Here is a 26851-nt window from a genome sequence, read left to right as displayed (position 1 = left end):
TTTTTTTTTTTTTTTTTTTTTTGCATCGAGAGCTTATACGGCAAGCTTGAGGCGGGGAGGTAAACTTTTGGCGATATCAGAGTGAAGGTTTATAGCGTGTGTATCCGAAACTGTTCGCGCGCCTTCAGCCCAATGTTCACCACAGTCCGTCGCAGCGATAAATAAGTGCGGCCACGACCGAAAGGGAGAGGCACCGAAGATAGGCTCCAGATATGAAATGAATATGCACAGAGACGATTCCGTCAAACAGATTTGTTGTTGTCTGCCGCCGGGCTGCTAAGGGATAAAATAATAACAACCGCGATAACAATAATAAGAATAAGAATAATAAAAAAAGAGAGGAAAGAATCGGGCGACCTGCAGAGCGAGAAGAGAGCCGTGCGGAAAGGACTGCTGTGCGGGGGGACGCAAAGGGACTGGATCTGCATGTGAGACCGCTGGTCTACTCACACCGGAGGCAAGAGATGCAGCCTGCGAGCAAGCTCCTGACTCTGATTCTCCTCATCTTCATGGGCACAGAACTCACCCAAGTAGGTTGATTTTTAATTTTTAACGCCATTTTTCCACCTCTTGTTTTTTTTTTTTCTTTTTCTTTTTTAAAAGGTCGAAGTAGCGGTTAATTGGCTCCAGATCCAGTAAGAGATTACCCGCTTTACCTCGCATGAAAGAGCCCGGTGAATTAGCCCTCTACAACCTACCCCAGCTTAAACAGATTAACGGGCGGGATTACACGATGTGAATACATTGTGGTTGACGGGGCGCGGACAGGTCCAGGAGAGCCCCCCGCTCAGTGCCTCTGACAAACGGGCCAGCTAGAGGGAGAGGACTGCACGGTCGGTCAGTTTCCTCATCATCAACTGGTCCGATTAATCAGCTGCAGCACCATCCTAGTACGATAGAAAAGGGTTGCCTGTAGCATTATGTGTGTGCGTGTGTGTGTGGTGGGGGGAGGCCATTGTTGAAGGATGCTCTTAAAAGAGGGGCTCCACAACCAAATGCAGAGTCTCATAGAAGGTGTTCTGAGCATGCTCCGTGACCACAGTGTGACTTGCTGGTGCCTTTGTGAAGGGAAGCGAACACTTGAGTCCAGCAATGTAAAGCCACTCAGCTCAGTAGTTTTTAAACACTGCCCATCACTAAAGTGCAGATGTGGGATTCTTTACTGGAACTATGAATTACTTCGTGGTGTGCTTAAACACCATTTGTAGAAATGCATAAAGCAGATACTGTTGCAGTAAATTGCTTGCTTTGTAAATGATCACAAACAACAGGCTTTGGTGGTTGGGGAGAGAGTGAGGAAGTGGGTTTATTTATTTCAGGGCCGTGCCATGGAGAATTTGAGCATTTAGTTGTCTTTGCGCGAGCACAAAGTGATACTTCATGGAATTCTCTGTTGTGTGAATTCAATTGCGGCTGCTAATTAGAGGCCACAGAAAACAAATAAAAGTGACAGAGTGACACTGAGGTAAATCAGTAAACATGTATCTGTGATATAATCCAAGCGACAGACTCAATACAATGTGTGACAAGTAGGTTGCTGCAAGCCCCGCTGGCCCTGGCAACAACGTGTTAGAACAATATTGGCGTTATACCACTTTGACAGAAATATGCCAGCAATTGCTTTCCACAATTTTATGAGAAATGTCAGCGAGCTGTGAGGCGAACTTTTTTTTTCTTTTTTAATTCAGAGAACATAGGCCTGGTTTTGACATTTAGCTGGTATTTGATTTGTAATTGGATCAAAGCTATAACCTTACACAGAGTTCGTACTGCTGTACATTTAGTCTTTTTTGTCTGTACTGAGGCAACAAGTTCGAAATATGGGGCCGGACATTACAGCTCAGCTGCAGAGTGCAACAGAAACGCTGACACTTTGGGGTCAGTTTGGACAGTTTGATGAAAGCCATCAAGTGGGAGGGGAGTGGAAAAACATGGCGATTCTCATGACATTCTCTTCAAGTCCCACGTGGCAATGCGCAGCCCCAAGTTACAGTGACAGTTTTTCCACGATGGACTGAGAAGTGTATGTCATCTGTTCAAAGGTAAGTCCATATTAGCCTGTAGAAATACCTGTCAGCTCCCTTCCAGAAGCCCACAAAGACAAAATACACTGACAGGCCCTATTTCTACTCCTGCTTTGGAAACCTGCAGTGCATTTTTTGCTGTTGGACAGCCGGGCCTGTCCACATCGCCTCCCGGTTTGAAGGCCAAAATATATCCAGTGAGAGGTGGATCTAAACTCTAAAAGATAGAGAGTTTTTCACTGCCAGATTACTCATCAGAAGAAGAAAAAAGGAAAAAAAAACACCCAAGCAGCCCGCCCTCAACCTGTGATGCTGAACAATGACGCCCTCATAATGGCCACATTAACCACCTTGCTTCTCAAGCAGCTTGAGACAGCGTAGGGCGGCCACAGCTCTTTTCTTTACATCTCTTCAAAGTAGCGGGGGGATGCTTGATTAGCGACGACCTCTCTCTTTTAAATCTGCCCACGTTCATTCACCTTCTATCCACTCTGCTGAAAGATTTGGCGACTGACTAGCCTTCACATAGAGCAGAATAGTAAGCAGCCAGAACGGCATCTGCTCCTCACCTAGTGGCTCAACCCCGAGCTGCAAACCCACATCCTGAAGGATAGATGAAGCAGTTAGAACAGTCAGTCCTCATCCAATGATCATCCTACAAAAAAAGACTATCAACACATGTCACGCACTCTTACAACCACTCTGACACAAAATAACGCAGCTATTCTTTCTCATTTAAGTGGAAAGCTGCCAATATGTCTGCCCCTTTAAACAAAAGGAAAAAAAGCTCCAACAAAAGAAACCGTGTGAAACCGTTAAGGATTTTTAATGTATGAAAAAGAAAGAAAGAAAAATCAATCAGATTTTATGTGAGAACGCAGAGATGGAGTTGAGCTGAATTGCAATATGCGTGGTGTGATTGGCAGCCGGGGTTGAAGCTATTTATTATTCAGTATGGCTGGCTGAGCGATGAAGCAAAGGGGAGAGAGAGAGAGTGAGAGCAGAAGAAGAGTAGGTGGAGGTACGGTGCATTTTGTAGTGCACTTGCAGGCTGGAAATGTGAATTTTTCTCTTCTCTGCTTTATTAAACTGGATACTGAATGTGACAGAGTGGTTATCCTACTGTAGGCATGCAATATAAACATCAGCTCACTACAAACTACAGCAGCCTGTGGTTGTGGGAGACAACCTTTTGTGCTAATGCTCAGCTTTTAAATGTTTTCCGGTAACTTCTGGGTCTCCAGTTTGGTAATTTTTGTTGTGGTTGGATGCGCTTTATTTCACCTGGTATAGCTACACATCTTGTATTGCAAAGTGACATTAATGAAGGCAAACCCATAAAACAAAAACCACATTCTTAAAAAAAATAAAAAGGATTGTATAATTTGAGCAACACCTCTCCATCAAATTTGTATTTGTGTAGGGTTATTGCATTAACTTAAACTAAAAAATAACTAAAACTGTGCAAATGCTTCCAGTGCATCCATCCACTTGAGGTCTTGTAGGCATGTGTAAAACACTGATTGGCTACTGAGGAGTTCTAATAAAAGATTTTGATTTGTCTGACTTTCTGGCAGGTCAACGACTGATCGGTGAGTTTAAAAGAGCACTTGTGGCCTTCCTCTTGCTTCAGTGCCGATCATTTTATATTAAATAATTGGCCCTACTGATGTGGAATCCACACCGGTGAAGCCTGAAACCTGAATAAATCCATGCTTTACAAAGCTTTGCTGTTAGAGACCCCCTGCTGTGCTTTGCTGAACTGCACCGCAACACACAGGGTGAGGACCTGAGTGAAGCTGATCCCTGCAACACGTTGAAGCCGCCTCTTTTTGAGTTCTCACCTCAAAGGTCAGGGAGAAGTGTTGAGAGATTAAGAGCAGCCAGAGAGCGAAACAGACAGAGAGTAAGAGGAACACATAGGTGCAGCGAGCGCAGACTTTCCTCTCAGCTTTTCAGTTCACCAGTGAAATGCATTATGGAGCTGACAGAAATAGCCCAAACCTCTCTTTGCTATTCTGGGGGACCTCATGTATCATGCAGTACTACAATTTAGCCCATAGGCTGGAGCAGTGCCCCATAGATCTGCTGGTGTAGACTCAGGCTCTGGACGTTTCCTGGTATTATCTGAGCAGCTATAGCCAGCTGATAAAATAAAACACACCTGCTGAAAATGACAAAAATCAAACTGGCTTTGAAAACACGCCTAAAATATTTGAAGACCTAAAATAATCAATAGATGAGGAAAAAAATAAAAACACTAAGTATGGTTTTATTTTTGTAGTAATCAACCGCTTTCCTGTAAACGTGTCTTTTTTCTTTCTTTCTTGCATTTCAAACATTTAGTATTATTGTTAATTTTGTTTTAATTATTATCATTTTTTCCAGCAATGCCAGAATCTGTTGCACGGTGGCGCCAGAGTTCCACGAATCAAAGGCTCATCCTTTGTTTTGGGCTGAAGCCTCCAGTATCCCATCAATAAAACATATTCCGAGCCCTGCCACATCACTGCCATTGCAGTGCGACACCCTACATTTATGTGTGTGTGTCACACACTCGACTACTGCTGCAGCGGTTGTTTTAGTTAACAATGGTTACCATGCAGGACGCGATGATGTTTGCGCCTGTGTCCAAGTGCCTTAAATTTAATCCTCCTTTTTTGATGGGTGGGCTGTGGAGAAAGAAATATCATTGCTTGCTGCTATAAATAATCCCGCAGCATCATTGTGGGCCGACCTCGGTCGCACTGCTCATTGCCATTCCCTCAGGGGACAAGTTAGTGTCGACCCAACTATGAGCGACTTCAGGCGCAATCCCAGATATTACCACGAACGGACCCAACCTGGCTGACATCATTGCGTCTGGTGATATAGATAGATCCGTAGTACCTCCTCCTTCCTCTTCACATCCATTTGGAGCCGCCTGTGTGTGTAGTCAGTGGCACTTAATCACAGAGCGCAGCAAGGCAGGAGGCGGACCGTCGGGCGTGAACGAAATAGTAACGGCGAACCGGAGAGGCGGCAGTGTGCGGGACAACGCGGGCAGAGGAGCTATCCAGAGGACGTCTCCAGCTGCTGCTCTCGGGTTTTAGCCCCCCTCCCCTTACTTTATCCGTGCACCGGATCGCGCCGTGCAGTTTTGGTCTCCGTCCCGACCCACCAAGTCTCGCTCTGCCGCCGGAGCTTCCGTGGAAATGTCCAAAAAAAGAACAGCCGAGCCGGAGTCCCGGGTGAAACACGAAGATGCTCTGGGCACCGCGACTCGCCTCTCTCGTTTCTCCCTGGAGTCTGTAGAATGAAGACGACTTAAATTGAAAAAGAAGAAGAAGAAAAAGTCAACAGCAGAGCGCAAAAGATGTCGGTGCCTTTGCTGAAGATCGGCGTCGTGCTGAGCACCATGGCGATGATTACCAACTGGATGTCGCAGACCCTCCCCTCTTTGGTGGGGCTCAACACCACCAGGCTCACGGCGGCGCAGGGAGGGTACCCAGACCGGAGCACAGGAGTGAGTTTCACTGTTTACTGCCAGTGGCTGGCTTAAAAAAAGGAACAAAAATTAAAATAAATCCTAATAACAATTAAGAAATAAATTTCCAATTAAAATCCAGTCCAGATATAGTCACAGAGCTACTCTCGTGGGTGCCTTTGGTTTATAATTTAGAGCAGAAATTCACGCGCCTGCAAGAGTAAGAAAAAAAAAAAAGACTCGGAGAGAGCGTAATACATTCGTTCCTTCTTGCGTTTGATGTTGCTCCAGTTGCCCCTCTGCTACTGCTGATATGAGCATCCCGCACTAATGAAAAGTTATCATTTGGTAGTTGTGATGTGGATGCAAATGTGAAGAGACGCGGTGTTGCAAAATTAATGGCGTGGGGGAAAAAAAACATTTCAAAGGAGTCTTATATATTCGCTCCGTAACAGCAGGAGTCTTCATTCTTTCTTTATATCCTTCAGTGTGTGTGTGTGTGTGTGTGTGTGTGTGTGTGTGTGTGTGTGTCAATGAGAGTCAAAATGAAGCGTTTCCCTGTCAGGCTTCCTGGCACTCTCAGAGCTGTGTTTGTGCCAGGGTAATATTATAAGTGGATGATTTGCAGCGATATTTAGAGCAATGAACGCTGAAGGCTGTTCTGTGTAAATATTAAATTCACTAAACTCGGGGAACAGAGTTTAATCTTGAATGTTATATTTTTGTAATCATTTTTGTCTTAATGATTTATGGCTCTTTTTTTGCACATATCACACGTTTCGGGGTTTAGTTAACAATTAGTTGTTTTCTTACAGGGAGCTGTGTAACAGTGCTGATTACTACACTGAATACTACAAAGATGGGTGCTTGCTGGTGGTTCTCTTTGTCAGCGCATCCTTTGCTAGAAAACTGCAGCTGACTGACAGACTGACAGTGGCTGATTGCTCCGTTTTGGTTTTCACGTGAAGTCGCTCCTTCTCACTAATCAGCAGGTCTCTCCAGTGATCTTTTTTTTTTTTTTTTTCTCGCTGATGCAGTGATGAATGGCTTTGTCAAAGTCACCCCCCTTCCCCCATCCTCGTCCCGTCAGCAGGTTAATAACTAGTGTTATCTATCGGGGTGGGAGGAGGGACAGCGAAGAGGGGGGGCATGTTCTTGACGTCATACATTATACTCTGAGGTTTCACACCCTGAATGACGGGACAGGATTCTGCTGTCAACGATTGGCTGCTTTAAAACACACAGGTGATAGTGGGGAAAATGGGTGGAGCCTAAAGGTTTGTGGCGTCCTGATGGTGATAAATATAATAAAGCCATAAAAGAAAAATGTCATTTCATGGATAAACACAAGGAGGTTGTTGCGTGGCAATCCCCCCCCCCCAAAAAAAAGAAACATTACCCTGTTGTCTTTTTATTGTTTCCCCTCCCCTTATCTACGCCTTTGTTTTCAGGTGTTGCCAGCAAACCCAGAGGAGTCGTGGCAGGTGTACAGTTCAGCCCAGGATAGCGAGGGAAGGTGTGTCTGCACTGTGGTGGCACCCCAGCAGTCCATGTGCTCACGAGATGCCCGTACCAAACAACTGAGGCAGCTGCTGGAGAAGGTAATTATCACCTAACTCCTTCCCAGCCATCAAAAGTCATACAATGTGACCCAGGGGACCCACTTTTACTTCCTCTGACCTTTTGTTACGCACAAAGACATGCATAGAAACACACACACACACACACACATATATATATGCTCATGTTTGTGGTCTTTTGCCTGCTGGACAAGAATAGAAGTCATGCTCTAATGAGCTCACGAAAAACCCAAGGCATCACAAGAGGCAGCTTATTTGTAAGTAGATGATATCTAATGATGCACTCAGCTGAGTGCCCATACACTGGGAGCTTCCCCCATTTTACAGAAGCACATTCATAAAAACCTGCAGGTTAAGTTGCTCATTCATATACTGTAAGCAGCCAGCACTACAGTTACAGCTACTGACAACAGCAGATACCGCCTAATGAATAAAAGATGAGCCATGTTTCTGGACCACATCGGATCTGGAGAAAACAAATGTCTGAACAGTATGAATCCTACACTTGCGCCATGTGTCTGAGGCCCCTGACTAGTTGGCCTGATGTCAGAGTTTGTGAATCACTGCGAGACGAACGCCAAGCCGAACGCAACATATTGTAAAGTCTGTTGCCTTTTCTCTGCGTCTCCTATTCTAATTACAATGCAGACTGAGATTTTTTCTTCAACCACTCTTGCTCATTCGTACAGGTCCAGAACATGACCCAGTCCATCCAGGTGCTGGACCAGCGCACCCAGAGGGACCTGCAGTATGTAGAGAAGATGGAAGTTCAGCTACGTGGTCTGGAGACCAAGTTTAGGCAGGTGGAGGAGAACCATAAGCAGAACATCGCCAAGCAATACAAGGTAAAAGATCCACTTCTCGAGCCATCGATCCAAGCGCCATTCCTTCATAGCTGCTTCTTTAGCTCACTTAGAAGCCAACCGCCTTACCCATTTCGTGTGTGAGTGTTTCCACTGTGGAGAGAACTCAGAATTGCCTAAATCACCATATTGCATCCCAAGAAATCTGCATGGATAATTAAAGAGGCAAAATAAATCGATACACAAAATGCCATAATTCATATTCTTGTTTCAACTCTTGGAGGAGATTTAAGAAGATATCTTACATGAATTACAGTCACTGTGAACGATGGGCACAAAGATCTCTGCACACTGGGACAAACCTCCTTGACAACATCTAGTATACACTAAACCCTCCAAGGAGATTTTCTTTAGGGTTTAGTGTCCACATGTTAATGAACCTTTTTTGCAAACAGGGTAGAGGAGTGTTTGATACAAAGTTTTACTAGAGCTTTAGGGATTTATCGTGTCTTTATGTCCTGTCTTCCTCCCCTCAACCCCCAACCGGTCTCAGCAGATGGCTGTCCCTCCCTGAGCCTGGATCTGTCGGAGGTTTCTTCCTGTTAAAAGGGAGTTTTTTCTTCCCACTGTTGCCATGTGCTTGCTCATAGAGGGTAGTCTGATTTTTGGTTTTCTCTGTATTATTGTAGAGTCTCTGCCTTACAACATAAAACGCCTTGAGGTGACTGTTATTGTGAATTGGCGCTATATAAATAAGATTGAATTGAACTATAATTGATGACTGTTGAGTGGGGAATCTCCATAATTTTAAAGTAATCATCAGTTTTGACATCTATTAAGCAACACATAAGTGATAACAGGTCTACATTTTTAAAAAAAGGTCACAAAAAAATTCAGTGCCACCTCTGATTATGGAGTATGGTTAACACCCAGCCCTGTTTGCAGTTCCTGAGACTAATTCAAGCGTGCCTGTGTTCCTACAGCTGTTCATACCATCACCACCTGCACTGCTGCAATCCTGTCAATCATGCATGCTCAGCAGTCCCGTGCTGCCAGCGCCTTTCAGTGCATGTGTGCAGTTTTGTTTTCTGTAACATGTCTTAAGTGCATATACTAAGTGTGTTTGTCTGTGTGTCTGTTAGATAGGTTAGCAAGCTCTAGCCCCTGTCAACAGTTTGTCATTTTCTTGCTTGCAGGGCTAACTTTAAGACATGTAAAGAGAGCCACAGGTGAAGAAGAGGCAGGTCAATTCCAGATTCCCCTGAACTGGGCCACAGTACTGAGAGCATTTGGGCGTCAAACAGTTAATTTACCTTTAGCACCATTAAGACTAAGAAACCCCACCCTTCTCCCAAACCAACCCACCACTGATCTCTTCCTGCATGTTACTGCTGTCAAAGTTTTCCATCTAAAAGCTTTTTTAAAACGTAAATACATAATTATTATTATTATTATTATTAATTGCTGTTTTTCATTTTATTTTCCTTTGGCTTTTGTCAATGCATATTTGGTTATTCAACAAATCTTTACGTAAAAACTATAGACGTACAATTCGAGACACTTTGTTGTGTGTGACATGTAAAAGCATGTAACCCTTAATACGATGTTGCATTTTAAACGATGATGACCAATAAAGAGCTTTCCCAATTGTTGTCGGTGTACCGAGGGCTTGCTTTTTATCGGCTGGTCACTTTCTGGGACGGAGCCACCTGCTCTGCTCGTCACAGCGGGTGGAGAGTATTTTCTGGGTTTGTCCGCTCAGACACACACCTGCACAAACAGAACACCGCAGCTCACGCGCACAGAACACAGGACACGGAACACGCAAAAGCAGGGGGCGGGGGTCGCGAGATGAGAGAAGAGGCAGGATAGAGTTAGAGTAGTCAGGTTCAGACAGGTGTTTTGGTTTATTTTCCCCTTCTTTTCTTTTCTTTTATGGACAGCGGGCTCTCCTTTTTGCCGCGCATGACACTCAACCGAGCTTATTCTAACCCTTTCAGGCCATAAAAGCGAAAATGGAGGAGCTTAGACCGTTGATACCAGTGTTGGAGGAGTACAAAGCCGATGCCAAATTGGTATTGCAGTTTAAGGAGGAGGTCCAGAATCTGACGTCAGTTCTAAGCGAACTTCAGGAGGAGATGGGGGCCTATGACTACGAGGAGCTCCACAACAGAGTGTCAAATCTTGAGGAGAGACTCCGAGCATGCATGCAAAAATTAGGTAGGCACAGACAGTTATTGGCTGTTGGCACACACTTTGCTTCAAACACATGCATGCACAAACAAGCCCACTGACATACATGAGTACATTGGATGGCTAGAAAGAGATCCTCAGGCATACTGACACAGTACAGAACACATGATAAGAAGATCACACGTGGCTATAACAATCTACCACTAAAATTCATAATTCAGCGGTATTAAAACAACAGTGTATCTTACGGTTCTAATCTGTACGTGCTGGTCTTTTTTAAAGGCTTTATCTTGGGTCTACACTTGAAAACTGAAAGTAATCCAATAAGGAAGTCCACAACATGACTATGCATGTTCTCTGCTTTTAGTACTGTCTATAAATCCTATTCACCCTTTCTGCAAAGAAACAACCCCTGAATGGGTTCTGGGTTCCTGAAATTTTGGATTCCTTCTTTTCAACACACCTACCTTTTAACTGTTTGTTTGGGACACTGCAATCTTTTTTAATTGGATGATCAAATCAAATAGGATGCTAAAAAAATACACAATTAGGCACAGCACCAACCTGCAACCTGCACGCACTCAGGGATGGTTGAGGATGACGAGAGCTACCGAGCTTCTTCATCTTTTAGTCTGCGATTTCTCATCACATCCTATCTTTTTGCTTTTAGCCCCTGTCTGAATCTTTTCACACCTCTGTCACATCCCACAGTGCTAATAGATGCACACCCACACTACACTGACTAAGATATATTACGAGAGCAGGAACACTTGCACGCGGCACATCGCGGGTATATTGTGTCCCTGTTTCAAATTATGCACAGTGGAAGATGACAGAAAGAAAGAAAAGCTTTTGGTTATACTGGCGAAGAAAAGAAAAGAAAAAAAGGCAGTCAACATGCTCTGAAGGGATTAAGAGTGAACAAACAGACTACAAAAACACACACCTAATCTCTCATCACCAGTTGTTTCTCATGCCATTCTTTATCTCAGAATACACTGCTCTTTTTTTCCTAGCCACATCTGCTTCCACTACCCACCAGCCTGGAGTCTTTTCTGTATTTTCACTCCCAGTTCAATTAACATGCCACCCCTCACACATCTATGGTCAGGCTGCCAAAGATAGGAGAGTAGGGACCAGCGGGAGTGACTAAGTGTGTGTGTGTGTGTGCGTGCGCAAGATCAGATGAGATAAAGGTGAGGTCACCCAGCGAGAGACTGGCTCAGGCAGAACAGAGGGTGGCTATTCCTTTCATCTTCACACGATTGCAGACGCACTCATGCGTAGTGCAACCAAATACAGTCCGGTACACTTGCATTACTTAGATTAAGCTTGCGAAGGTCACTCGAAGCATTTGCATCTGAATAATAACATGGAGAGGAAAAAAAAATAGAGCAAAGTTTTTAACAGACAGGAGACTCTAATACAAGGTGGTATTGGGAAGGAGACAGAGAGAAAGAGTGATAAAGTGAAGGCGAGTGGGAAAAGTGAAAGAGAGTAACTAGGGTCCCCACAGAGCTGTCCTTCAAGCTGTTTTGTGCCGGAGAAAGTAACAGCCCAACGGCTGCCGGGACACAATGGCCATCGATCAAGAGGACATGCCAGCTTGCTGGGCAATAATCAAATAAATAAATCACCTTGTGTTGTGCCCCAGCACTGTGGAGGCACTGAGAGCTTCAGGCAAATCCAGTCTTTTCACACTGAAATGCTGATGAATGAAGCAGGAAGGTCACTCCGGCACATCAAGCCCTCTGCTACCTGCTCTGCTGCCACTGGTTTCCCTTTATATTCTGGCTGTAAAGAACTAAATTAGACTATTCCTGTCATTTTAAACAGCTCACCAAAATCACCTTCTCTCTTTCCCTTAATTAACCCTCCTCCTTTTCTTAACACTAATTCTTAAATGAAATATTTTTGTAATTTAGAGCGGTGGGGGCTTCTTTCCCTCTCCACACATTAAGACTAAGTGGATAGCTAATTAGTGGTTAAAATTATTACGACCAGTGTAGCTAACTGACTATATATATAAAACAATGTTATTAGCCTATTACAGCTAGGTAGCCTAAATGAACTCATAGACTTGTGAAACAAGATAACTTCTTTATGACACCTGGAGGGAGATGTTATGTGTTATGATTTAGCCATACCTGCTAAACATGTGTACGAAAGAATTTCTTTACATACTATACCCATATAACATCCACCTGTGTCATACCAACCCTCGGCGTGTCCTCCTTCACTACATCCATCAGCCTGTTCTGAGGTCTTCCTTGTTTCCTCATGCACTTATATTTATCTGGTTAAAAGGTCCACTGCCCTCTCTCCTAGACATCTCCACACCTTCATAGGTATGTCACTCTTCACATCGGGCCTCTTTTCCTCCTTACTAAACAATAACCATCTTTCCTCATCCATCCACTACTTTCTCTCTCAGCTCACTTTGCTCATTTGTGCATTTCCATTTCTATCCTTAATCACCCCAACATGCTGCACATCCTTTCCACTGCAGTCTCTCTACCTTGCCAAACCATATAAGTCATTTTCCTCTTCTTTAGTGTCCAGCCTCATTTACATCTCCTCCCTGAATTCTGCACAACATTCTTCCTTCTTCATCATTATCTCTACCTTCAGTCATTTCCTCTTTCTCTTTCAGATTGTACCTTCTGTGTAAGATAGTCCATGTGTGTGTACCTTCCTCCATTCCTATGTGACCTGTGCGCCTCCCTCTTGTTGAAATACATGTTCACTGCAGCCTTTTTTGCAAAATCCACTACCATCTGTCTAAGACCATATCTACCCAAGATCTCCTTATCACTGTTCCCTTCACCTACATGCCCATTGAAGTCTACTCCTGTCACCCCTCTCTCTTCCCCCCGGGAACACCCTTTACTAGGGATGGGTACCGGTATCGGCTCTGACATAAACGGTAGTAACCAGACCGAAAAGCAGCGCACATTTCGGTGCTTTATTTCGGTGCTTTTTTTTCCCTGAAATGTCATACACTTTGGATTCTAGTCAATCATTTTACCTTTGCAAGCATAGTAGGCGGGCCCAGGTATGTACTTCTTTTAGAGCAGAGCTACAGATTAAAAATGTAGTGATGGGATTTCCAGCTCTTTTTAGAGATCCGGATCTTTCGGCTCGGATCACTAAAAAGAGCCGGCTCCTTCGGCTCCGAACCGGCTCTTCAGGTTGTTTTGTTGCTTTAATTATTTAATCATTAACAATAATATAAAATTATGCAGAAAAGGAATTACTAATGTTGAAAAAAGTGGTTTTATTTATATATGTTTATATATGGCCCCTAGAGACAAAGCACGTACAAACTCTAAAGCATATACAAACTCCAAAAAGCACGTACAAACTCCAAAACACATTTCTAGCGTTTACTGAACTTCCAAAACAGAGTTACCCAGATCACTTAAATTACACAATTGAAAGCATATGTGTATTGTTTGTGTATTTATAGACAAGCACTCATATTTATTCAAATAATTAAAAAAAAAAAGTTCATTTACCTGTTACTACCACACACCAAATCTGGTTGTTGATACTTCCTGGCTTGTGTAGCCACTAGGAAACAAAAGCTCAACACTGCGCCCTAGCATCCTGGAGCACTTCTGTTGTCTTTTGTACGTGATTCTGAGTTTGTACGTGCTTCTGAGTTTTTACGTGTTTTGGAGTTTGTACGTGCTTCTGAGTTTTTACGTGTTTTGGAGTTTTTACCCGTTTTGGAGTTTGTACATGCTTAGAAGTTTGTACGTGTTTTGGAGTTTGTACGTGCTTTGTCTCTAAGGGCCACCATAAATATACTTTATTTATTCACTCCACATAAAATGTAATAAATAAATCATATAATACAAAAACAACTATTTACATTTTAAATTTTTAACTATTTAAATTTTCAGCTTTTTCCTTTTAAACAAATTTAACGTGAAACAACACAAAACACTGCAAACCACAACACAATTAAATATAAATTAAACTATTAAAACAAAAAGAAGATGCACATTCTCTGTCATATGGGCCTGCATGATTTCTGAATCCTTTATCATCTGCAACTGAAAATAGTGGATGATTACTATACCTTGTTGTCCCTTGCTCTCTTTCTCTCTGGCTCTGTTCCTGTGCTACTGCGAGTGTAACTAACGCCCCTCCCCCCTCTGCCCAGCGCAAAGTACAGGCCGCGCGCGGAGTTTAGCGGAAAAAAGGGCGAGAGAGAGCGTGAGAGAAAGAAAAAAAAAGGAGCCGGCTCGCGTCGTTCACTTCAAAGAGTCGGCTCTAAGAGCCATTTCGTTCGCGAACGACCCATCACTATAAAAATGCCCAAGGCAAAGCGGTCAAAGTCTGGCTGTACTTCACAGCAAAAGATGCAAACTCAGCAGCCTGCAACAAGTGCTTTAAGGTGATACTGTGCAAAGGAGGTAACACCTCGAATCTGATGAAACACCTGGCGACATATAGCATTTTGTTAAAAGCCGAGAAATGCGCCTTATTTGATAGCTTGCTGCGAGACCTCACACCGGGCGGGCACATCTACTGCGGGTGGGTTGCCTGTTATCGGACCCGGAGTTAGCAACATCCCCCAAAAACCCGAAGAGGAGAGTCCTGGCCCCTAGCCCTGCCAGTGTAGCAGAAATGATGATGGATGATGATGGGAGCAGCAGCAGTTCTTCTCTGGGTCAGCAGCTTAATGTTGTCCGTGTGTAATTTACGTTGAGTAGGCTAACCACGTTATTAAATTAATGCATGTAAGGTGAACTAGCAAACATCATCATAGCTACATGCAGCTGTCTTCTTGTTTGATGGCAGATACTCCCTTCACCCTGGCCAAAAAGGCTAAAATGACCAAAGAAAAAGTGGAAAACAGCTAAACATGAGAGGTTTTTGGACAAAGTTTTGTTTTTTCCATTGATTAAGCACTGCTTCCAGCCAAGAGTGATACCATAAATCCCCTATAGCTGCAGAAAAGGCTAACATTGTTATCTTTTTACAAAAAACAGCTGAACATGAGAGGTTTTCGGACCAATTTTGTGTTCTCCATTCTTTAAGCACCGGTTCGAGCACCGTTTCAAAAGTACTGGTTTGGTACTGGTATCGGATAAAACCCAAACAATACCTATCCCTACCCTTTACAGCTTCATCCAACTTCAGCATTTCTCTTTCTCCTTTTTCTCTGACAACATTCAACATCACCTCTTTGATTTCCAGCTTCAAACCCATGATCCTGTATGACTCTCTTTACCTCCAGAACATTCTTCACAGACTCTCCCTTCAAGGCTTCCCCTGATCCATTTTGCTTCCTATCTTTGCCACGATAGAACAGCTTAATCTACCTCTGACACTCCTGTCCTTCCACCTGGTGTCTTGCACACACAATATGCAGTTTCCGCCTTCTTTCTCTCTGTCACATCGGCCAGCTCCCTCTCTTTACCGGTCACTGCAATTTTGTTGTACATGTACAATGACCATAAAGGGCTATTTTATTCTATTCTATAGACCCTTCATTTAAAGTTGTGACCAATTTAGAAATCATATTATTGATCCAAATGTTTGATTTCTGCCCTTTGAATATAATGGCAGTAAGTGACCCTTGTAGTAGTCTGATTGCTAAAAATATATTTGAATAACAAGATAACTGTAAATATTCAGACTTTAAGAGGCAGCCTGTTCATGTAGGTACCTCTAGTAGAAATTCTAAATCGTCACATTTTGGGCTAAGGGCTGTTAATCTATGGTGCTAGTTTCAGTTGTTATGCAAATGTACTGTTTATAAGGTTGGGGAAACCTTCAGTCAACTGAGACTGAAGAAATGTTTCCCCCACTGAAAACGTTACATCCAGATGAACAGAAATAAGTTTCTGGGGCTGATGGCGGGCTTTGTTGTTATATCAGCTCCAGTTTCCATTAGGTTTTCTATTTGCTTTGCCTTGTACTTCGGTCCAGGCATATTCAGGCCAAAAGGGGATTAGACCTTGTGCACAACTCCAGAATCCAGATCCATCAGCTGGCCGTCCAGCAGACTGCAATAGTAGTGTCATTTAAAGACAGAAGCATGATTAGAGAAAAGAAATAAATAAATCAATGGCCAATGTATTAATGCAGTCTCTAATCCCACTGAGGGTTACGTAATGGGACTCAAGCCCCCACTGGAAATAGTAAATGCTGCTCATGTGACCATGTGTTTGTCTCTCAGCCGCCGCTGAGGTGCGATGCCGACGCATTCTCACAGGCACGACATATGCTGCACATAGAGACGCACAAACACTCTAACACAAAACCACAAGTTTCATTATGTGGGTGATAGAAATGAGATAGAGGGAGGCAGGTAACCGAGAGAGAAAGATAAGCAGAGGAAACACAAATGAAATCGATGCCGTCTGACTGCAGAGTAAAAATGACATTTCGCAGCAATGAAGCGCATGACAGATGATGGAGTTGTAACAAAAGGCGTCGTTGCATTCTGCTGTTCAAATGAACTTGGGATGTGATGAAATTAACTTGTCAAGACCATCTCATTGACTCTTGTCTTTATAAACTATTGTGTGAAAGCAGCTTAAATGAAGAGATGCACTGCGAGAGCTGCTGTTTAGTAAAATCATGTCTCTCATTCCTGCCTGTGTTCATTAGAAGGGGTACGCTAGTCTAACTGACTCTCAGTCAAGAGGGACACAGAGCCCGGTGTTAGTTTTGTCAAATTCTTTAACACCTCAATCAGCACTAATTAACACTACAGCAGCTTACAAGTAGCACGCAGGAACAGAATACACAGAGGCTCTCCCTTTCCTATCCTTTCCTTCTCTCACTTTTTCACACATCCACATGGAGAGAGTAAAACAGGCATTAGCATGTGTGAACTGAATAATAAGCACCTCTTGTGCAGTACATCACGCAAAGAGAAAGGCGTAGCAACAAGCTGGACTTTGACTCGTTTATCCTTTAGGCAAATTCATCAGGATTCAAAGCAAATGACATGAATCCCGTGCAAAAAATTGTGATTCGGTCTAAATGTGTAAACAGGCGTCGCTGTGGGTGTTTCCTATCTCGCTTTTTCCTTGCAGCATGCGGCAAACTGACGGGCATCAGTGACCCCATCACCATCAAGACGTCCGGATCCAGGTTTGGCTCCTGGATGACTGACCCTCTGGCTCCTGAAGGAGATACTCGGGTATGTGGCACACATACACACAGTGTGGGCTGGGTATCAAAACTGCACTTACATAATAACTGCTCAGGTGTTATTTAGGAAGACAAGTCCATTAACTGTCAAGTCACTTCTTATTTTTTCCTTCTTTAGTAGATAAAGAAACCACTGGCTCCAGTTTCTCAAGGCTATTTTCAGATTTTTAGTAACACTTTATAATCCAGCTGCTGCTACTTTTGTCTGGCCAACACTAAAAAGCCCAGTATTGTTCAGATTACCATCAGAAAAAAAATCTGATAACACTTTGTATTACAGCCCATAAAGGCATAAATCTACTGTAATTAAATGGATATTGATATTCATATCATATTTACCCACAGATACTTAATAGGTGCACTAGAATAAGGAGGTAGCAATCCAGGTTTTCACAGGATACAATGAAGTAATTATACACTAAGTAAATTTAAGTAATGCTTAAGCAATGTTACGACACAATTTATTGTGTAAGTAACTGTAAGGACATCATAATTTCATGGCAATTTTTCTGAACAATAAAATTTAAAAAAATATATATATAATTCCCGACCTTACATTGGAAGTACACTGCACTTTTCAGGGCATGGGCCATATTTTGGAGTGGGTTAAACTTGGCAACCTTTCATGGGAAATTACTTACGCAGTACTTAAAAATGACTTTCAGCACAATTTGTGTCTCCTTTCCTGTAAAAAACTCATAATTTAGGCACTACTTAAAGTGTACTTGCATGTAATTATTTCTCATTACCTTTAAAATAATTAAATATTTTATTTCCCTGTATAATAAATTAATTTTATGTACTATTTTTGTAAAATTCTGACCTGTTAACCTCTTTATTCTAGTGCACCTACCTTTAGATAGTTGCATGTAAATATAGTAACATTGTACTTCCAAATAAAATACATAAAAATTTAATTTGATTGCAAGGGAATCATTTTTTAGTCGTACTGGGATTTTTATTGTTAATAAAACAAAATAGTAATATCAGTATGTCAACTTGAGCTAATGTGATTTATAAGTAAGTAGTTCCATTTCTCCATTATTTGAAATGTGTGGTTCGTTTCCTGGTCTCTATTACTTTAGCAGTCGATTTCATCTGATTTCCCTTTGCAAAGTGCATCTTCTGCTTGCTCAATAAATAGGCCTGCCTTCACTACTAAAACACATTAAAAATAAATACCAAGTATAAATCTATACGATTTGAACAGGAAGCTGCTTGGTTGACAAGAAGCTGGAAATAAAGAGAGTTTATTCGTCTGCTCAGCGTGAAGACGCCCTTTCTGCTCCGCTTTATTAGACGCATCAATAAGAGATGGAACGCACACGAGCAGAGGGAGTAAAAGCTTCAGCTGCACACCGCTGTGCATCTGTACAGTTACAGTTTCTGATGGCTAACGGTTCTGACAACACAGGCCACAGAATTTTTATGGTACAAACTTCTTTACCAGCAAGGTTGAAACTTACAGCTGACTACGATTATTTTTTAGCAGACTTACGGCAACTTCCTTTGGTTGAAACTAATACATTTTGAACAGAACCCATGAAAGATGTTCCTCGCTATCAAAGGGCAGAGAAGAAAAAACAGAGTTTAATTGATGGAAGCAGACAGGCCTGCCCCAATTCTTTTCATCTTAAGGTTTTCTTACCTTTCCTTAGTACTTTTTTTTTGGCCCCGTGGAGTCCTTCTTTCTTGATGTGAATCATTTTTAAGTTAATCGTGACAGCGGATATAACCAGGTAGAGGAAGGCTTTAGGTTTATCAGTCCCACTGTGACCAAGGAAGTATTTGAGTCTCCAGTGGCTCTGGAATGAGAGCTCTCTGCCCACCTCCACAGGGGCCAGCAGGAAGCTGGGTCGTTGCAGCTGAGACAGGCCTTTTATCTGGAATGATGGGCATTATCCCTGTGGGGCCGGTGCATGCCACCCTGCGGCTGTCATCCTGACTGTTTGCATTCAGAAGTAGATGGATTTCAGCTTCGCCTGCTCCTCAAGGAAGTCTCAGCGCTAACTTAATTGGGATGCTTGTTGACGATGTGATTTGATTTATTCCGCGTGTGATGTGCATGCTCGATTCTCGAATTCACAAAGGCACGCAGGAAGGATGATGATAGGAATTTCTAGCTTTGAAGTACTGCTGCGTTTTTAATTCTCTCTCTCTCTTGTCTTGATGCTTAGGTCTGGTACATGGATGGCTACCATAACAACCGATTCGTGCGGGAGTACAAGTCTATGCATGACTTCATGACGTCAGACAACTTCACGTCCCACCGGCTCCCCCACCCGTGGTCAGGAACAGGTCAGGTAGTCTACAATGGCTCCATCTACTTCAACAAATTCCAGAGCCACGTCATCATCAAGTTTGACTTCCGGACCTCCTCCATCAGCAAGTCCCGGCAGCTTGACTACGCAGGCTTCAATAATGCGTATCACTATGCCTGGGGAGGGCATTCTGACATTGACCTCATGGTGGACGAGGGAGGACTGTGGGCTGTCTACGCCACCAATCAGAATGCCGGGAATATTGTTATCAGCAAGCTGAACCCCAACACGTTGCAGATCATCAAGAGCTGGACCACCAACCACCCCAAACGGAGTGCCGGCGAGTCTTTTATGATCTGTGGCACGTTGTATGTGACCAATGGCTACTCGGGAGGCACCAAAGTCTACTATGCCTACTCCACCAACTCCTCTACTTACGAGTACATCGACATTGCCTTCCAGAATAAGTACTCACATATCTCCATGTTGGACTATAACCCACGTGACCGTGCACTCTACGCTTGGAACAATGGTCACCAGGTTCTCTACAACGTCACACTTTTCCATGTCATCCGCTCAGAGGAACTGTAACCATGAACATGGATCGAACACCATAAATGCATATTGTCTGTAAAGGAAATCTCACTATATACAAAAATATATCTGCTCCAAGAGACTCTATGGCAAGACCATTCTATTTATGATATCAAAGAATTTCTGAAAGACTGTATCAACAGTGAATGCAAAGTAGAGTGAATGTGCATATGAAAAAATATCTAAAACTGAAGGGTTTCATTCCAAAATGTGATAAATTGATAATCACAAACAAGAAAAAGAAGCCGTATCTGTTATTATCACAGATGATTGTGTCAAAAGCAAAACATTTTTGTAAATAAAAGGTCGTAACATGACTTCTTAGTCTTAGTAGACTTTATTTTAATAGCTGCCATGATTTTGTTAAAGGGTCTTTTATTTTGGAATGAAACTCTTTAATTGTTTGCCGTATAGAAAATGACTGTAAAAGTAGATATAAATATATCAGATTTAAAAGAATAAGAACAGATGCCAAAAAAAAAAATCAAAACAAAAAAACACACGCCTTTTTTTATATCATGGAATATAAACCTGAGCTCATTCCTGTGGCTCCAGTTCTTCTGCAGAAATCCTCCCGGCTGAACTTTTCTTTTGGTCATTGGGGGTCCTGAAACGAAGACTGTTATAATAAACTGTTGGATCCCCGTGTCCCATGGACATAACGTTAAAAAAAAAAAAAAAAACGGGAGGTCACTCTAGTCAGAAGACTTGATAGCCTAATGGATGCTGTGTGTCATATTCTTTTTATTAAGTACCGTAGCAAATCAGAAGTCTGTAGAGAAACAGAAAACATCAATAACAACATCCACTAAAAGACCTGAAGGCACTGACTGTTGACAGCGCTGTTGTTTAAGATGATTTCCCTGTGTTGGTGACTATGTGTGAAAAAGGCTTTCTTTGCATGAGTGTTTTCTATCACTCCCGTCTTCTGAATGTCTTTTTTGCTGTATGATACTATTAAAAAAGGTGGGCGGTAGGGTGGGTGGGGGAACAAGGTAGTATGCCTTTGGGATTTGGGGGTTTGCAGAGATATTTACCTTTTTCCTGCTTCCTTCGATTTTGTTCTCGTTCTGTTCATTTCAATTTCTTTGCAATAATGTTTTTTTTTAACGTTTTTGTATCTCTGTAACTGTTGCCACCGGTTTTGCCTCTCTATTTGTTTATTTGGACTGCGTAGGAGGAATCTATCTAGCTCACATCTCTCTGAAGTAAAAGAAAAAAAAGAAACAACAGAATGTATCTAGTATTGTATACTGGAAACCAGGTCCCTCTATTTTCAATCCACATCATGTAGTCGGGAAAGGGTTTTTTGGTTTTTTTTACAGGATAAATCCTGTCTCATGTCATGTATCCCCCCACTGCTCGTGAAGGATAATGCTGTTTAAATGTATACTCTTGCTGAGGACAAAAGCTTTTCACTCTTTTTGCGCTTTGCTGGACATGTGTTGTATCTGAGATGAGATAGTTAATGATTCGTGTCAATAAAATAGAGAAATCTGATGCTCGGATTGCTGCCTTTAAACGCTACAAGGTGCTGTGTATCAGTACAGTTAAGTCCCTATTAGACGTAGAATACATAAAATCGCTGGTTTCATCAGTCTGTTTCAAAATAGTTTAGATCTGACCTTTAAAAATAACAAAATTACTAAAAGAGGGGAAAATGTTTCAGCCTTTTTGGAAGTTAGCATACAAAACAGTGAGATGAAATGTAATTATTGACATGCTATTACTGTTTTATTGTGTTCTCAAGTGAACTGGGCAAAGAGACCAGAGTGCTCATTCAGACATGAAGCCGACATGTTCAAATGCCATCAAATTAATGGAAAAGAGTGCATGTCTTAAAGGTGCTTAAGCCTGTGATGGTTCACATGGATATAACTTTTACATTGCAGCTAATGCTCTTATTTCCTGCCTTGTAGGTTTTACTTCATTAAGATTACATAGATTACACAATCCCGCTTTACTTGGATTGTGGAAAAAGAGCATTTACGGACCCTGCTGTGTGTTTAGAAATCGTAGGCTCCTAAATAAACCACACACACACACACAAAAAACATAATCTTGCTCTTGCAAATGAAATGTGGTATTTGCAAGCAATAAAACTCATGGTTGCTCAAATAAATACACCCAAGTGTATTGTTGCTGCTAAACAACTTGACTATTAACTATTGTCAGCCATGTTTAGCTTGATTGTCACTTAGAGTCATGTGAATAACTAAATGCTTCACTTCATTAGGGATTGTGGGCATTCATTTATGCATGGCTCTCTGAATGTTCATCCACAGCATTTCTGTTGTCATTCTATTGTAGATTTGCTGCTGTGCTTTGGATTTATTATCCTGCTGCATGATGATTTCAAAGCTTTAGCTGTTGGACACATGCCCTTATATTTGACTCTAGAATACTTTGGTATGCAGACGAAGTCATAGTTGGCTCAACAATTGCAAGGTGTTCAAGTCCCGTCACTGTAAAACAAGTGCAAACCATCATCACTCCACCACAGTGCTTCAGATGTTCGGTTTTAACCAAACTTAAGCTGCGCCGCTGTGTCCATTATACAGAGAAGAGGCCTTCTCCTGGCAGCACTTCCAAACAAGTCCCACTTGTTCAGGATTCAACATGCTATCTGATGTAGCCCTTGGTTTTTAAACAGTTTGACCTTAGGGTGGTTATTGTTAATTATGTTAATATACGTGAATGCTCAAAGGAGAGCAAGTTTCACTCTTGATTAATTGATCATCTTCATTTAAGACGGGAGGCACGCCGTAGCATCAACAGGCAGTCAATGTTGCATTTCCTTTAAATTACAAGTTACTGTCAGCTCAAATAACAACCATCTGTGTTTTGTTTTTATTCACTTGACATTTCCTTTATTTGTTGGAATGTCTTCTTTTTCAAACAACACTGTCCACTTTATGTTCGCTAAGAATTTTCTCCCCTTCTTTGATCTCCACTCAATTTCACTTACCACTACTCCCATCCTCCTTTTTACTTCTTGTCCTTCAACCATTCTGTCTTTTTCCCGCTCTTTGTTGCTCCCACTCTCCCACTGCCTCTCAGTCCTCTGATGTTTCAATCAATGAATAAATGATTGCTTCTATTTTCACTCCGAGTGCTTGGCCAACACAAGCTGCTTTGTTCCCCTGAAAGAGTTAGAGATAGGATTTGGGAGACAGAGGGAGAAGGGAAAAAAAAGGCAGAAAAAGAAACATGCTCAGCGGAAGGTCTTGCAGTGTTTGACACGAAGAGCTGTCACTCAGGAGATGAATATATTTGCATCTTTAAAAAGCGATTGGTGTGTCAAGAGACATCGCTGTACTGCACATAGTCCCAGTTCCCCACCACAACAACAGAACACACGCCTGTGAACCTGACAGTTGCCTTCAATTTCATCATTTTGCATATTTGCTCTGTCTTTTCATTTCCACACCAGTGTAAATGAAATACATTTCTATTCGGTGACTTTTACCGCAATGTATTGTTTACACGAGACATCATAAGGTGCACTTGGCTAATTATCTTTTGCATACCTTGCCCTCTAAATGGCATGACCACTGCAGTAGCACTTTTGGGACTAAGGGATGGACACAGTGAGAGGTTTGACCTTGCTTAGGCCAGCTGTAAGGTGTTTTATTCCCCCAAGGACAAAACCACTTATCAGTGATAGAAAGATAGTCTGTGCGTGCCAACAGGAGGCTTGCAAAAAAACCAAAAAAAACGCAGAGCACTGCAATAACTTGGTTTTGTGGCACAAACATCTGACAGGTTGTAACGCTTGTACAGCTTTCCTATTCTCACATTACATAATTTACCCTTGCCACTGACTCTGAGGCCTTTGTCTCTACGGCCTCTGAATGACGCAGCTTTGTAAACTGAGAATGCTGATTAAAAACTATTGAAAACCTTCTATAAACTTATTTAAAAAGATGATCATTTGGAAGTGGAAGCACATCACTGAATACGCTTAATCCGTGCGTCACCACTAGTGACGCATTCATCAGCTGACATATTTATACAGAAAAAAAAACTTGAACGGATGTCACCTGCACCTCTCAGTGTTACAGTCATACACACACACACACCGGCCTGTTACTGTGTGATATTACAAAAATAAGTTGATTTAGCTCAATAAGGATAATCTCACCGTGTTCTCACAGCAGACTGTCAAACACTGCTTCACCTTCGCTCACAGGTTAAGTTTAGGCACCAGTAAACTTTATGGTTTGGTTAAAACAGTAAAATATTTAGGGTTTTTAAAGTTAGGTTTACACGCTGGAAATAGCAAGTAAAAGTTAAATGTAATGCCATTTAGGTCTGTTATGAATCCATATGTGAGAAGCCCATCTCATCATTTCCATAACCCGGTATGTCATGTCACACATGCAAAAGAGATCCTGTGCATGTCTGTGAGAGGACAAAAATGGCACTTTTTCACATCCTAGGAAGAGTTTTATAATCCTCATCGCAGCTCAAAGGGACTCCTTTTTGCTTTTATCTTTGAAATGACATTGCACCCAAAATGGCAACTGTGTTGAATAAACATCTTGGATGGTATATTGTACCAGGTCATGTAAGATTAAACTGTCTACAACAGAAATAGCCTTTTGTAGAGATCCAGCTGTTGGAAGCAATAACTGCATGTCACAACCTGCATGTGAATGTCAGTGTAAAGAACTGGACTTGGAAAGAAAAGGTCAGACATATCTGCAGAGTTAGTTTTACAGAGCTATTGGATTATAAAAAAGTATTTAAGGCTTCTCAGCAAAGAGCACTTTTATTTCATCACTGTGTCACACGGTAACCGAGATTTCACATAGTTAAAGTTTCTTTTAGGATATAGTAATCCTTATCTGTCAAGGGAGCAACATTTCCATGGCCTTGGACCTGCATCACATTCAAGTAATCACTGTGAGGTATGTGAGCCAATGTTTTGTCAAACCGATTCCTTTTCTTAAGTTCTATTCAGATTCATGGCACAGGCAGAAGAGCAAAACAGAAATAAAGCCTCAGTCTCACATTTTCATTGTAGCTGGGAGCAATCGCTGTGCTAAACTTGTTACAAGCCCGGTGTGGGTTGGAATAACAGCCAATAATACATCAATAGAGCCATAAAGAATAGGACAGAGACAGAGGGGGAAAAAAACAACAGCGATAAAGACAATTCATTTTAATTATGGTGTAATAAAAAGGCAAAGGAAAACGAACTCAGATGTCCCTTTTGTGATCCTCACTTCACCAGTTTTATTTACATTTGTGTCCTTGTCAGCATTTCTAACACCTGCTTTGCAACAAAGCTTCTCGATTAGCATTTTCTTAAATGCACTGTCCTCATAAGGGTGCACACACAGAGGAGAGTGTATGGAAATCAAACCATGAAAGCAAGCTTGGCAGGCTCTATATAATTTTCCTAATTTTCTTTATGTGCCAAAACATTTTTCAGAAACCATGATGCTGCCCAGATTATGTCCACTGGCAACATGCCCCCCCCCCCCTACTTTTTTTTTGTTGTTTAAATCCAGGAGCTGTTACACTACTACACTGTCACAGACAGGTGATGGATGGGAATTGTTAAGTATAGAAAGCTTTGAAATTGACAACAGGGAGAGACAGAGGAAGACAGCAGTTTTGAATTTGTTGCTGAAAAGTTCCACCACGTGCTTAAACTCTGTCAAATCAATAATTCCCGAGAATCTGCAGAGGCAAACTCTTTTTTGAATATAAAAATATTGACTACACTAACCATATCAAAGCATACTTAACAAAGTGCTTTGAATTAGCATAGCCATAAAAATCATGCTATCGATGCAAGAAAGACTATGAATAACTTTTCAGAATAGTCTTAAAATATATATTCACCTGACTAATAGCTTGCTGTATAGTACAGACCATTCAAGAACCTTGCGCTTCAGCTTCGGTGAGTGACCTTCTAGCATTTTAGACCAATACTTGTTAGCCAATATATGTATTTGTGCATTGCACCCATACAGTTTATGAATGTAGCTTGCTAACTAAGCTAATTGGTATTACTTCACAGCTTAGCACTCCACTCTTTCATAGATATTAGGTAGAGTAAACATGAGTATGGTTGAATCTTTTATACTGTCTGAAAGTTTTGTGGCGTTGTTAGATGGTGGCCTGTGCTGTTATACTATCTTTCGAGGTAGTCAGAGGCTCAGTGTAGCAGCTGGCACACCATCAACTGGTGTAATTATTTCTAGTAAGTGCACAACTTTCCATGTTCATTTGAGAACGCAGTACTCTGTTTAAATTCATGCATTTTGCAAATACATGTCTAATGTACTTAGTGTTCATAAAGTTGCACTGTTGGAAGTACCCAAACTGAGACACGAGTAACTACTCCTGTTAAGATTACAGTCGTTCACATGCATGGCACATGAGTAGAACACAGGGTCTGTACATCACATTTCCTCAATCCTTCCAAATCTCAAGAAAAAAGTCTGCTTTGAAGCCTCTAAACCCCTCAGCGCGCCTGAGCTTACTGAGGACTAATGAGCAAAGCACCGTTCATATTTCCCACCGTTTCTATACCTCACTTAAAAGGCTCTGGGCAGTGTACCAGTGTACCGTGTATTTACGGGTATATGATATGTGTGTAGATGCAAATGTTCTCTCAATGTACTCTGGTGTGCAACTAACCATAACTGTGCTCCACCAAGCATACAGGACAGTTTCTTTCACACTTAAGTGGCCACATGTTGTGACGGCAGTTGCGCCACATACCGCATTCTGC

General features: G+C 42.0%; 1 protein-coding gene across 2 annotated transcripts; it reads left to right on the top strand.

The window, feature by feature from the left end:
- olfm1b (olfactomedin 1b) lies at positions 1–21600 on the top strand. Of its 2 annotated transcripts, none has more exons than XM_006796829.3 (6): positions 1–530; positions 6942–7091; positions 7760–7915; positions 9874–10093; positions 17128–17234; positions 19423–21600. In XM_006796829.3, exons 1-6 carry the CDS (start codon positions 465–467, stop codon positions 20095–20097), a joined length of 1374 nt encoding a protein of 457 aa, XP_006796892.1. In that variant the 5' UTR covers positions 1–464; the 3' UTR covers positions 20098–21600. The 2 variants fall into 2 exon arrangements, with proteins under 2 accessions (XP_006796892.1, XP_006796891.1); XM_006796828.3 differs by lacking the exon at positions 1–530 and adding an exon at positions 4612–5529.
- Positions 21601–26851: the final 5251 nt, after the last annotated feature.

This window comes from Neolamprologus brichardi, chromosome 7, assembly GCF_056152115.1.
Source record: "Neolamprologus brichardi isolate AB-2024 chromosome 7, ASM5615211v1, whole genome shotgun sequence".
Taxonomy (NCBI): domain Eukaryota; kingdom Metazoa; phylum Chordata; class Actinopteri; order Cichliformes; family Cichlidae; genus Neolamprologus; species Neolamprologus brichardi.
Note: the sequence above shows the minus strand (reverse complement) of the source record. Positions and strands in the feature narration are given on the sequence as shown.

Bases quoted from the DNA above. Each gene is read 5' to 3' on its own strand.
- olfm1b (XM_006796828.3), top strand. From the start codon at position 5,380: ATGTCGGTGCCTTTGCTGAAGATCGGCGTCGTGCTGAGCACCATGGCG. The intron at 7,092-7,759 runs GTAATTATCACC...TCATTCGTACAG, and splicing joins TGAGGCAGCTGCTGGAGAAG to GTCCAGAACATGACCCAGTC. The intron at 7,916-9,873 runs GTAAAAGATCCA...TAACCCTTTCAG, and splicing joins ACATCGCCAAGCAATACAAG to GCCATAAAAGCGAAAATGGA.